We start from the raw sequence: 14,620 nt of genomic DNA, 5'->3' as shown, positions 1-14,620 counted from the left end.
ATATAAATTTTCTCGAAAACCCTGTAATACTTACTATGCGTGATTATGTCTCGGAAGCTCATACGTGACGGATTGGAACTGTTCGATTCGCTTCAGCACGGGAATCCTACGAAGAAGAAAGAGTTGAAGAAAAGAACTAAATCTAAGGCTAGAAAATCAATCAAAAGGTTACAGACGCAACAGACTTCAAATACGGGTACTAAGACTGCACACAGTAACCAGAAGAAGGGAAGAACGAGGAAGAAAACGACTGGCTCCAGAACTTGTATTGTTTCTCATATTTAGGAATTAGAATCAATTTGTTTTAATTTTAGTCATTAATATAAATAATGTTGACTAATGATATCACTTGTGTAATATTCATGTCAAACATTGTTTAACTTAAAAGTAATTATAATTTAACTATTTAGTCATTAATATAAATTATGTTATAATATATCACATTCAACATAACCTAAGAAATTATACTGCAATTTAAATATTCAGTCATTGATATAAATTGAGTTAACCAATTCTAATTTTAATATTTAGTCATTAATAAAAATTATGTTTAACTGCATTATGATATAACATATCCAACATTTGAAGATGATGCTCAACGTGAGCATCCACACTTGGCACAGTTTTGAACTATGACACAAATATAGTGGGTGCCCTTCCTTGATTTGATATCAATCATTAGTAAAGGAATTTCAAGTTTTGGATTTTAAAAAGTGTATCTTGTTTTATTCTAAATCTAGTGATTCTATCTAGTAATTTTCACAAAGCTGTAACAATTTACAACACGTATTGATGGATGTTGTAGTACAAGATACATCAAGATGTGCTGAATTCAGTGTATATGACTGTTTTACTTTTTGAAATTGTGCATGCTGATTATGCCAGATTTGGTGTAGCAGCTAGTGTATGACTTTATTTGTTGTATATGCCAGCATATAGTTTGTGTCAGCATGCTGTGTTATGTCCATTCGGTATGTGTGTGTGTGTGTGTGTGTGTGTGTGTGTGTGTGTGTGTGTGTGTGTGTGTGTGTGCACGTGCGCTACTCAGCAGTAGTTATGCTAACTGCTTTCTTCCAACAACAGCTGTTGCTAGTTCAAAATCAGCTGAAGACTTCTTACAAGAGAATCTGACATTACTAAAGAAACAAAATCCTTTCAAGCAATATAAGGAACTAATTGAAAAGGTGAGGATGGAATTACTTGTGCTAATGAAAATGATTATAGTAATACACAATATACCATACTGTGTACACCTATAGTAGCCCATGGACTCTCTAAACTGTGACTGTAATGTGTAGGTGACATTTCGCAATACACCAAGATGGCACAAGCCAGCCAATGTAAACATAACCAATGAGGACAAGGACGAGACCAATATCTCAGAAGCAACTAATGATATTGACTACGATTTCAATGCAACATTATGAAGACTACTATAAGAGTTTACACCATAGGTTAGTGGTATCATTACTATCTTAATTAAATATTGCCCGTATCGACCTTCTAAGCCTGCTTCCACTGGTGGAGCTGTTGATATCTCCGAGTCTCCTGTTGATAATTTGAAACAAGTTCGAGGCTGGTACACACAAACATGTTTCCAACATTTCTAGTTTCACTAAAATTGAATTTGATCACTCAAATCTATTATGTCATGATTCCTGGCAGTGCTGGTTAACCAAATTCTGCAGGATCATATTATTAAAGGGACATACTTGCACATCTCTAGGATTCAGCAACTGTTGCTTGTATTAGGGACCATATACAATTTTACAATGTCAATCAGTAACTTAGTAAAATTAGTAAATATACATTCCAGTCAGTCTGTGTAATGTACTTTTTTCCATGACAAACTATTAGCAGACATGCGTAAGTGTGTGTGCACACACGCACGCTCACACACACACACACACACACACACACACACACACACACACGCTCACACACACACACACACACACAATCTCCACATGAGTTCAGAACAACTGGTGTATTGTACGTAATACAGCTATGGTGCTCTTCTATATCTCGGCATCAAAAATAGAATTTCCTTTAGACTCAACTCTCTCAGTCTCTGCAATTAGAGCAGTAGACTCAACATATAAAACGGGAATTTCATTGCATATGTCCAGCCTGTACAATTGTCTTCAACTCTCTGACTCTGTGTCCTTCCATTTTGCCGTTCGCTCTCAACAGCATCAATGACAGTCAACACACAGCTTGCACAATGACATCACGTCGAATACGGTGGAGGGTCCTCGTTCGGTAGAACCAGTGGTGGAAAACGAGATGGTGAGGGAAATGAGGTGTAGGAAAGCCGTCTGAGATCACCTGAAGAAACATCAACATGTACGTATGTGTCTCAAGTTGGTATAATAATTAATTAATATTATGTATATACACTGTCACAACTTTGTATAGAATGTATGTACTGTCAACACAGTCTTACTATGTCTTTACTGTCATAAATTGGTATATTATGAACACGCCTGTACCTTCGCATGCTGGCGTACAATGGATGTACATGTACTGTTACAAGGTCTTAGTATGTCTGCACTGTCATACGTTGGTATAATATGAATATGCCTGTACCTTCCGAGGCTTTGCATGCTCGCGTACAATGAATGTACTGTCACAAGGTCCTACTGTGGTACACAAATTGACACATACTGTAGTGGGCATGATGCACAAATATACTTGTCAAGCTCTACAAATACCTCATTTCTTCACATCTACTTTTAGCTAGGGTTCCAACTGTGGCGTTTACACGAGGGGGTGTCTATACGCTTTAGGGGAGTGTATGTGTACACGCTGTAGGTTTGACACCATTTCAAGACAGCGATACTTATCATACTGGTGAAACTGAGAGAGAAATTAATTAATATAATTGAGATTCAGGGAATTACTGAGAAAGTGTCAGTGGCTTAAACTGCCACCCTCGAATAAATGCCACATTTCAATAAATCCAATGGACTTAGCAAGATCTATTGCTCGAATTTTGAAGGAAAAATCACACGTCGGAGGGATACATGAGGCATACGTGAGGAATTCATGCTTTAAGTAGTGGTGAAACGGTACTGTATATCCGGGAAATGTTTATCTCGCGTAAGCCTCAGAAGTCGTGCGATTTTTCTTCAAACTTTGAGCAATAGATCTTGCTAAATCTATTGGAATTTATTGAAATGCGGCATTTATTCAAAGAAATAAGGTACCCAAGCCACTGCCACTATCTTAGTAATTATTGGATCTGGGAAGCTAACACACACACACACACACACACACACACACACACACACACACACACACACACACACACACACACACAGACACAGACACAGACACACACACACACACAGACACACACACACACACACACACACACACACACACAGACACACACACACACACACACACACACACACACACACACACACACACACACACACACACAACCTAAACTAGATGGCAAACTTCCATACACGGTATCCACCGGCATGACCCATTGTTATATTGCCCAACAAAGCCATTTGTAGATACGTATCACCAACACGGTATGTAGGGTTGAGTTTATGCACAGTTCTTCTGTAACCTCGGGTAATGGTATCAACCGTTTATGCTACAAAGTTGATTTCTATACCAAACCTCTGCACTTGCAACAGAGCATGTCCATGACTACTCAAATTCGTAACAGTTCTTGATGATGCGAACGCTACACCTTCCAGTTCATTCGAACACATGCCCACACCAGCCCCATGCAGATTATACATGTCGTCACCCTCTGCAATGCTTCCAGCGATCCCAGATTTTATGTTGATTGAAGCCGCTGTTCTAGTGTTTCTCTCTAAATTCTGATTGCATTTGCACCAAATCCAACACACACATTTCCTGTGGCAAGCGCTACACACACAGAGTGTCGATTTCTAGCCTCACTGTCCACCTCGCCAACTACATCTACGGCTCTGGCATCCTGTATCTGCTCGCATACACCGTTACCGCTGTGCATATCTACACTTACGCAGAAAAGAATGCAAACAAGTATAAAAACCTATTGAAAAAATGAGATGTACGGTTGCCGTACGAAAAAGAAAAGAAACAAGGCCATGTAAGGGTGTGCTGTAACATCTTTCCAGTTTCGTATACAGACTGAGCAATACATCATCCCTACATTGCACCATTTTCTAACTAGAGACACTATAATATGTGTTTTATACATTACTAATTAGAAAATGGTGCAATGTAGGGATGATGTATTGCTCAGTCAGTCTGTATACGAAACTGGAAAGATGACACAGCACACCCTTACATGGTCTTGTTTCTATACTTTTTTGTACGGTAACCCTACATCTTTCTCTATTTTTCAAAATGTTTTTATACTTGTCACAACTAGGATTGCTAACCTATTCGAATCTGTTGTCTCTACATCAAACTCAATGAGATGAGTCTGTCAGATAAGGGGATTATTAGGAAATCCTTTTGTGTACTACCGTGTAGAGCTGGGTCAACCAGTCTACATGATCCTCGAATATGATACGAGTTTAGCAACAGAACACAGCACCATAAATCCTAGAATTCTTATACTCATGTCAGAATCTCAACTACAAGTTCTAAAAAATTCGACTTTTTGACGAAATCATGAGATGATGTCATGCTTTTGGCAAAACCCTCAAACAGAGAAGCAGAATCCAAGGTAATCCAAAAAATCGATTGGTAAGTATGACAATATCAGTAAATACACCATATCTATAATATACATATTGTATCAGTAAGTGTTGCCACTACTTCAATGTACCACAACAGTGCAAACAGAAAAACTATAGATATTTAATTAAATAGAAAATAACATCACACACAATGCCTGCATAGACCCGGTAACACTGCCTACTTGTCCATTGTTTTCCAACTCACAAGTCATGAAACAATCAGCTCAGAGAACTAACACTAACACAGTCACGAATCAAGGGTCACGATCACTATCAGGAGACTCACAAGATGAGAGGAGAAGACAAGAAAATAAACTGTTAATCAACAAACTGTTTGTTACCTCTCTGTCTAACTCTGCAAGGTCAACCCAGTCGTCACTTAGTACACCTTCGACTCCCAAGCCAACTTCACAATCTACTCTTCAACTACTAACATCACAGCTAAGCCACTCCCTCTCCCGTCAGATGACGTCATTGCCGGCTCCACCAAGCTCCGCCCACTTCCCAATTTACAAAACAAATTCCAAACAGCTACAATGCATGCAGTCATGCAGTCGGTGCATGTGCAATGTCAGAGTAGTATACAACAGTCGATCATTGGTCATTGATCGACCAACTGGTGTTCATGACTAACCATAATTTTGCTTTGATCGGACAGACCTACATGATTATCATTCAAGGCATAAGAATTACTGCATGAATGGTTGAGAATCAATGAGTGACCCAAAAGTACAGACAACTGACGAAGCAGCAGTGATAGCAAATAACTATGGTTGTAGTGAAAAGTGATGCAACAAATAAAGAAATTGAACTAAACGTTGATGTCAATAATTACAAGAAAAGATTATGAAATCAAATAAGAATGAATGTCAGGTCAACCTCTTTTGCTAGAGCATGATGTCCACAAAAAGAATTTGTCTTATAATTATATTCCACTCTGAATCTTATGTGCTTAGTGTTTGCAACAACAAAACATGCCTACCTCCGTCCTGCAGTCTGCCACCCGCCGTCGCTCCGCGGAACGGGCTAATGTGGTAGGAGGGCGGATTCTGGGGCGTGTTGAGTATGTCCCAAGACGCCGGGCTGCCGCCTTGAAGCGCCGCATTCCTATCACCAATGGTTAGGGGCTGCGAGCGGGCGACAACACCATCGGACAGTCCTCCACCTCGCTCACCTTCGTCTAGCACGCGATACGCCGCTTGAGACCTCGACGCCAAACTTTGCTCTAGACCCAAATTATATTCACCGACCATACGAGGCAGTCTCAGCAAGTCGAGCACCCATCCGATAACCAACAGCCCACCCGTAAAGGCGAACAAAAAGCCGAAAAACGGCTGCCCGAGATAGAAACGATGGACGCCCAGAAAACCGAGTGGAAAAGCAAATAGATACGCGTCGTCGAGATTCTTTTTGTACTTCAAGTAGAACGCCTTCGGGTCATCAGTCTCTTCGGCAAACTTCTGCCGGTTTGACCTGGCGACGAGAAACGGCAGTCTGACGACGTCGACTAGCCATCCGATGCCTAACAAGCCGAGGGTACAGAGGTAGATAACTCCGACACTCTTGCGACGTAGATAGAAGTGGTGACCGCCAAATAATCCGAGAAAAAGCCAGAGAAGGTAGGCGACGAGGCAGTTGCGACTTCTGCTGGTCGCAGCTCTCTGAACGGGTTCGATGCCATCACTTCCGGTTTGGCGTCGTTCGACGCCGTCATTTGTAGTTGGCTGGAATCGGCATTCTGACGTGTAGCTTGGCGGTCGACTCGATGCGATGGTGAGACGCTCGTTGAATCGTACAGAACTAGTCGCCTCCGCCTTCCCGATCCGTGCAGAAAACATGAACGAGCGCGCTGAGCTCTTGTGCTCGGTACACTAACCGTCGCTGTGTATACATATACTTTGAAGCATAGTTCCCGGATAACACCCGCCTTTTTGTCAGTCAGCATTCCTAACTAGCAATTGTACACACGTATACAGTAAATCATCATAGAATGCTAGCTATCGAATAAATGTCGCATCTGTCAAATATAAGCTGCTTGAACAGCTAGCTCCCCTCACTCTTGAGACGCAAGTACACTGTACATGTACTGCCTATCAGAGCTACTACCAGTACATCAATGCTCTGAAGACAAGAGAGTCATCGACACTGATTGTTACATTTGCATGCATATGGTCACCATTGTGGCTAGCTCTATTGGTGCTGTAACTGCGACTCTGAGTCTCAAGGTGATGTTGAATCAGGTTATAGAGAATTCAGCACGCCATGCAGTCTCTAGATCAAGTGATAAAGAATTCAATAAAACACAAGCAGTCTCATACAGTATCCACTAAAACATTAATTAATTATTTAATTACTGCAAACATCCTGTACCATTTCCAAATATATACAGCACCTGTAACTATGCTATTGTATACAACTGACATTCGTACAGCTGCAGCACCAGGCTCCCATGGTTGGAAAGACAGTTAGCAAGCTGACATCAAACTCAATTTGTTTGAACCGAAATCAGCCACATGCGAGAGTAACTCAGATTGCTTGCCCATCGCATGATGCCTTTATATACATTCTGCTGTATTCCACTGTTCAGCTATTCATGCAAGTCAAGTATAGTTACATTTTAAAATTTATCGTAAAAAGGGTTTGTACTGTAGGAAAGCCACTATGACCCAAGTTGGGAGGTCCGTGCCTCCACTATAGCTCCTCATAATGATACCACTAATTTGTATTACTATATATAAATAATAAGAGACCTACCCCATTTAATCAAATAGAATAAGGTATTGAGAAACTACTCGTTAAATCTCAAAACCAGAAAACTCTCATTCGTCTCTTCAATCAGCCAATTACAACGATACAATTCAAAGAACAACTTTGAATGTACTATTGGGATTGTCCTAAAATCCTGCACAAATACAGTAAAAAGTGATCTACAAGCAGCAAGATTACCAGGTGCGTTAAACTAAAGTATGATACACTAATACATGTTGCTAAGTAACTACACCTATTCAGTTACATCTTCACGTGTCACCAGTCATAATGGCCATGAAGTCTTCTTTACTAACTGCAACATCAAACAAACCATCAGGTACAACACTTAATTAATACTACTAATACATGTGTAAATAATTAAAATGTTACATACAATTAAAAATGGCAACAATATATTTGGCATTTCCCTCAAAATATATATTGCCCAATTATACTTTGGCAATTTCATATAATATTAATTCTTTTATACTCTCAAGCTACACATCTGACAAGTCTCGTGCCTCCAAAGACAATATCCTCAGAATCATGAGGGCATTGTGTATGCACAATCTGACTGAGTGTCGCTCAGCAATTTCTATGCTAACCTATTGATACCTATCTTCTACCCATTTTTGGTCACTTTAATATTCAGAACTTAAGAAAAGTGAAAAGAAGCATGTGTAGGTCCATTTCCAGCAGATTAATTGCCAATCTCTATTCTCTCAATCTTCCAATGGCTGTTGTATATGACCTATTTTTTCAAGTGCCCGGTTTCTTAGTCTTCCCTCTGCATCACCAATTGACTGTTGTTCATGTTTCTACAGATAGGGTAGGAGGTGTGTGGACTGAACTGCTTGATGGACTTTTCACACAATAACATCACATCATGATGTTGTCACATGTTGTCAAGTTTTATATTTGCAGCGACTCATTAAATCACCAATTTCACCAACATAAATTCCCTGCCCATATTAAATCGTATACATTATTTACTAATTAAATATTAATATGAATTAAACAAATTTTCAAGTCAGATATACTTCTGAATTATCATCAAGTGCACAGCATGGATTAGTTAACCCATGGCCAAAACCCCTCACACCTACAAAAAGGTGACAGAATTGAACTGTCACTACATTGCAAAAGTGATGGAACCAGCCTGCTTTCGCACTGTACCCTGCCAAGTGTAGATCAATTTACCAATTATCACTTGTCATGTCTGCATTATCAAATTGTATTATCTAACCATTGCAAATCACACGTCACTTGTAGCAAATAAATATTTACATAATTAAATTATCCATATCCTGTCCAACTCTTTAATCAAGCTCTCTCAAGACAAATGTATTGGAGAAAGCTGAAGAATAGCAACCACCTTTATAACAAAACTACCTTCCAGTCAAGATCATTTTGCCTCGGTAGCCAATGAAAGTCTATTACAATAATGACATACTATTCCAACCACTTCCATATTCACGACAACGCCCAAATCCTAAGGACATAAACTGTTCATGGTAACACTTTTGTTAACTAACCCTTCCTTTGTGCTAGACCATAACAACAAAAACTATAATCTCAATCACACAATCAAGAAACAAGTTTACAACTTGTTTAGTGACATACTCTGCACACTCGATGGTGCAGTGTGTATGTGCAATGTATCAGAGCAACAATCTATCCATGACTTCCAACAGAACGACTATTTTCTCTTGCTGAATGGTTGATACGACAAATCGAAAAACATCAGTGAACCAGCAACCAATTTGTTCAACACATTAATTAACAAGAGACATGTACAACAAGTCAGAGTAAGTATCAGCCCACTGTATTACCTCGCAAACAAGAGCATGCAGTTATACAGTGAGTTCCACCAGACTGTCGTTATACCTCAAGGTCTATAAGAGCATGCGGTTGTGAGTGCAATTTACCAAGTTTCATGCTACGGTACCTCCACACCAAAGACCACATGCACACAATTCAATCTTCCATTTCTAACATGAACATTTACCTAAAACAGTATGAGTCAAACATTACAAAAATTTAGTGTTTAGATTCCTTCTGGTGAGTCACTTTCTGTCTCTGTTATCCCGATGGATGTGTCATCTAGACACTAGTTACTTTCCTTCACAGACACTTGACAGTCCTTCTGAGGTCTGCCAGCTGCTGCCTCTGCTTTATCAACGTTTAATTAAAGGCAACCTTGTAAAATCACTGTCTATCTTTTGAACCTCTACTAACATTTCCACCTAGCTCATCAAACTTCGTGATAGCCACAAACCTAAAATTGACTGTATATGATTTCCTGCAGCCTCTCGGCTTACTTGTTTGGTCACCAGCTCTTCCTGATTCATCTTCATTTTAAAATAGGCACATTAATATAAAATACAAATCAACCTTGAAGTCCAATGACTACCTCAGTAGATAAGGGAACCTCCCCTTATTCTAGCATGCTGTTATAGCTACCAAATCCATTCAAAGTAGTTTCTGGTACAACTCACTTATAACGGCATGCTCTTGTTTGCAAGGTAACATGGTAATATGGTACAATGACCTGACTAAGAACAATGACATGATGCAAGTGAAGATCAACAGCCAAGATAAAGTCATCAAAACTGTGTAGTGCCAGTTGAAAAAAAAGTAAAAGTCCAATTTCAAAATAAAGACATTCTATAACAAATGCAAACAGTTTTCCATTCACTCCGTACTGTGCGAGTCAGAAGTTATTTCAACAAAAAAATTCACTGGTCACACTGATATAAGTGGCAACAATTAATCTTGAGAGTCATCCAATTAATCTTTCTACTCACATGCACTTTATCACTATGATTACAAGCTTTCACTAACTGGTTGTTTCAGTATATTCTACTACCATAGCTGTTCATGGTACTGTATCGTTTTGTCTAAGCCACCCTAATTTTAAAGTTCTATAAAGATGTTGAATAAAGAATTAAACTATTGCATAATCTAACAAAGAAGTCTGGTTCCAATCTTACTTAAGTTGTAAAGCTTCAGTGTAACTTCTAAAACTAAGTCACCCTGTGCCCTCCCAATATAGGCAAGAACGCAATACAAGATTTAAGAACTGTCCACACTGGCAACTGAATCGTGATAAATCCAATCCACACCGTGAGTGGTTTCGATTGCAATCGGTTGAATCCAATAAGAAATAGTAGACGTTACCTCCACGTACGCTACGCATGTAGTCAGAACATCTAACACCAGTCACTCGTCTTTGTTCTTGCCCACCTTAAGTCGCTGTATCAACGCATTCCACAACCAAAGAAGCCACACGTACACATCGGTGATTAGTCACATGATACCGAAAATGAGGCAGAGCTAGCGTTTTCAAAATGCAGTGTGGACACTCGCTATCCCGATCAGCAGGATTGCGATCAAATCGCGATCCATTCAGATATAGTGTGGACAGGGCTTTAGTATCCTCTAAGGTTGGAGCCACATTTTCATGTGACATTGATATGGTACACAGGGAGGCAATACAGTTATGGCAATATGTCACTCAACCTCAGCCTCTTAATAACATAGAAATTAAATTAAATATCTGTCAACAATTTCACAAACATACAAAATGCAAGCTAGAGAGAAGGCAACGAAAAACCTCTGTACACCTCCTAATATGTCAATATGGCTTTCAAGTGTCTCCATAATCTAATCACTCTATTTTCATTGCAAGACGCAATACAAGTGTTGTTCACATGCCCCATACAAACAGAACACCAAACATAGCAAACTAAACAAAACCTGTTTTAGTATCGCTCCAGATAACTCTCAGCTGTACATAGAGCTGTCTCTATCACAGGGTTTTCCATATATATCCTGGAACCAGGCGAGCCACTCGGTCCAAAAAATGGGTGCAGTCACTTGTATAAGATATGATCACCAGAGTTCTAGTCAGAGGTGGGAATGACAACAAAAGTTTGCCGGCTGGAGGGCTTACACTATGATTGTTTCAGCTAGAGAGCCAGCAATGCCGGCTGGAGGGCTTACACTATGATTGTTTTAGCTAGAGAGCCAGCAATGCCGGCTGTAGAGCTCACGCAAACTACGTTGTGTGCAGCAAATTATGTGATGGGTGTGAGTATTCTTCCAAAAACAACTGTAGACTGTGTACCATGCCCCGCTGTTCGCATAAAACTACTATATTGAAGATGCCTTGGGACAATGCAATGTACTCTCCATTCCGGTTGAAGAGCCAACAGAAGTAGATAAATGAAGGTCAGGCTCCATGAGTGCTCTTTATATCTTTATTGTTAATTGTATTAAGGTAAAGAGTGAGGTTACATTATCATAAACATCAAGAGTACAATGACTAAACAAACCAGTGACAATGACAATGACTAATGTTTAATTAGATCAAATCTTTAGCTTAATAAAAGGACAGTGTAAAGACCATTACTAGTTGCAGACCCCCTCTGTCAAGAAATATATTTAATCAACAGGAAATGGTACGAATTAAAATATATTATAATTATTAAATGATACGCTACAGTGGGTATGGTCAGTGGGTGTGTGGTCAGTACTAACTGATAGCTTGCCAGCTCAGGGTTGTCCCCAGGATTCTCGTGACCACGCCCCCATATAATTTTTTAATGGCACGCATTTTAATCTAGAAGCCTATCAAACTTGCTACACAGTCTTATAGTATATATAGACCTGTCTATTTACACAGTGTTCTACTGATGTGAACCAAACCTAAAACATATTTTGTTCTCATTTGTTGCAACGTTTTAAATTTTGGACAATTTCTACTGGGAATCAGATGCCATTACCTGTTAAGGAAAAAGAAAACACCTTTTAAACTTTACAACAGTACGCATTCTTACCGCTACACTTTGATGGTCACGTTTGTACAAAAGACTGGCAAGCGCATGCCATGCATGTGCATGATGTACTCAGATCAAAAAATTCTAACTAAATTGTCCTCTAGTGTAGATTCCTGTAAAGGACTGTCCATAATTATCGTATTTTTAGCAATCTGAATTGTAGACAAAAGTGCATGCCTACATGAGTGTGTAACACTGGCATTCAAATTAATTAAAATGTACCTTATCTGCTTATGTCAAAATGATCGAGGCGGGTCTAGGACGGCGCTTTACACCTCACAATGCGGAACTTGTCAGTTTTTGGGTTAAATAATCATCGTAACTACCCCATCTCTATTTACTAGTTGTCTCCACCTGCTTTCGGCACATGATTGTACGTGCTCGGAATCCGGAGATCTAGAAATTTTCCCACACTGCGCAAAATGTGTGAACGGACTCTAGAGTAGCCACTGCCTACTCAGTAAAGCACGGCGGGCCTGTACCAAGCGAGAGCCAAGGCACGGCGAAGCGCCATGCCTTTTGTATGCTGGGGACAACCCTGCGGCTGTCACAATTTTCTGGTTAAAACTCTGGATCACTATGTCAATCAGTGACACTTTGTGACCAACGAATGCTGTACATACTACTCCTAGGGTTAGTCTTTGTAGTGTTGTTGACGTTGTAAAGGAACTGACTGATATCATTACTTTAATTAAGTACTAACTGTCATAATACAGTCACGTGACTAACTAATATTAATCCCTACCAAGGTTAATAAAAAGCTGGGGAAACCTGCTATCATGACTTTGCCAACATCTTTGCAGGGCCGTAGGAGCCGGTCCGTCCGGCTCGTGCCGGACAACTTTTTCTAAAGTAAACCTTCACCAGTGACTTATTACAAGGCCGTAGAAACCGAATCTGTCGGTCTGTTTAGGCCAAACCATCTTTCAGAAAATGTACTTGGGTCAGTCGATGATTAATTAATGGAGGAAACTTTCTGTTGAAACTATAAGTGATTAAATAACTAAAATATTTATAGTTAAAACGAAAGTAAACTAGAGCACCTTGACTTAATTTGTTAATTGCTATCTAACTAAGGCAAGTCTTATTGCGTAGCCACGTATACGCCTATTACAATTGTTGGTAAACGAGACTTTCAAGAGCCCTTCAAGCAACAAAAATCTTTATATGCTCCTGGTATGCTAGATGACTGCTCTTTTGGCGCATTATCTTTGAACCACACCCTTTTAGCGCACGTTAGACCAAACTACTTTTGAAATGCTTCCTACGGGTCTACTTTAAGTTGACAATTCTGACCGCAACTCCCTCCCACTTACATACATTGAATGCATGTTTCGTGTGACTTTCGAAAAGATGACAAGTTGTAGCTAGTAGATAAAAAACTAACAACAGACATGCATACTTACTTTCACCATCTCCATCTGTATCAAATTCGTCAATCATTGCTCTTAGTTCGTCTTCTGATATCGTTTCTCCCAAGTCACGTGCTACTCGTCGAAGATTTCGAATGCTAATCTTCCCGGTTTGATCGTCATCAAACAAGTCAAATGCCTTCAAGATCTCTTCTCTTGGGTCACGATCTCGAATCCAGTCACTCACTGACAAAATAGATGCACAAATTGTTCAACATATATATTTATAACAATGATTATTATAAATTGCTTTAATAATAGTAATAATACAAAACAATAATTATTTTATTTTATTATATATCTTTGTTCTCAGATACAGTATTGCAGTCTCCTGTATGCATCCAATGTTGATAATTAATTAATTAATTCAAGGTATCTCACTGGATTTCAAATTGTGTCACTTACTGACTTCAAAGAAATCCTGAAACGTGATCTTTCCTGTTCCCTCTCGATCGTAATCTCGCAGTACTTTTAGCACTTCTTGTTTCTTTACCTCAAAGCCTAGCGCGCGCATTGCTACCTACACATAATACCGGGTATGTACACAATAGTCGCGATTTTTAATTAATTAGGCAACTCGCTCAAACGACTTGATGAAAACCGTACCTTGAGTTCGTGGTAGTCTATTGCTTGATCTTTGTCTGCATCAAAGAGATCAAACGCTTCTTTGATTTCCTGCTTTTGCTCTTCCGTCAGCTCACGTCGCTTTCGTCGACGGCTCTTCTGTAAAGGATCTTCCGGACGAGCAGACATTACTACCGAACCGCCACAATTTGTGCAAACAAGTTATTTATTTTAATGGTAATATCAACGTCCAAAGCACCCGTATGTTAACAATTCCTGCAACTGTAATCGAGTGTACTAGAAAATCACAGTAATAATCAGAATGTGTTAACACACATTTTATTATTTAACTAAAAAA

At 39.4% G+C, this 14,620-nt stretch overlaps 3 protein-coding genes across 3 annotated transcripts; 1 reads left to right on the top strand and 2 right to left on the bottom strand.

Moving 5' to 3' along the window:
* Positions 1-12: 12 nt before the first annotated feature.
* On the top strand, positions 13-1,921 carry LOC134187525 (uncharacterized). The gene is made up of 3 exons (XM_062655662.1): positions 13-265; positions 1,084-1,184; positions 1,299-1,921. Exons 1-3 carry the CDS (start codon positions 46-48, stop codon positions 1,425-1,427), a joined length of 450 nt encoding a protein of 149 aa, XP_062511646.1. The 5' UTR covers positions 13-45; the 3' UTR covers positions 1,428-1,921.
* Positions 1,922-1,968: 47 nt separating this feature from the next.
* Positions 1,969-6,571, bottom strand: LOC134187524 (uncharacterized). Its single transcript, XM_062655661.1, has 2 exons — positions 5,680-6,571; positions 1,969-2,328 (listed from the first exon to the last, which is right to left on the bottom strand). Exons 1-2 carry the CDS (start codon positions 6,533-6,535, stop codon positions 2,231-2,233), a joined length of 954 nt encoding a protein of 317 aa, XP_062511645.1. The 5' UTR covers positions 6,536-6,571; the 3' UTR covers positions 1,969-2,230.
* An 888-nt stretch (positions 6,572-7,459) lies between these two features.
* Positions 7,460-14,478, bottom strand: LOC134187875 (centrin-3-like; the record flags this gene model as incomplete). Its single annotated transcript, XM_062656043.1, has 4 exons — positions 7,460-7,758; positions 13,693-13,884; positions 14,104-14,218; positions 14,305-14,478. Coding segments are annotated over 4 exons (525 nt in total), but the record flags the coding sequence as incomplete, so codon positions are not given.
* Positions 14,479-14,620: the final 142 nt, after the last annotated feature.

The sequence above is a fragment of the Corticium candelabrum genome, chromosome 12, assembly GCF_963422355.1.
Source record: "Corticium candelabrum chromosome 12, ooCorCand1.1, whole genome shotgun sequence".
NCBI classification, from domain to species: Eukaryota; Metazoa; Porifera; class Homoscleromorpha; order Homosclerophorida; family Plakinidae; genus Corticium; species Corticium candelabrum.
The sequence above is the reverse complement of the archived record's forward strand: the minus strand, read 5'-3'. Positions and strand labels throughout refer to the sequence as shown.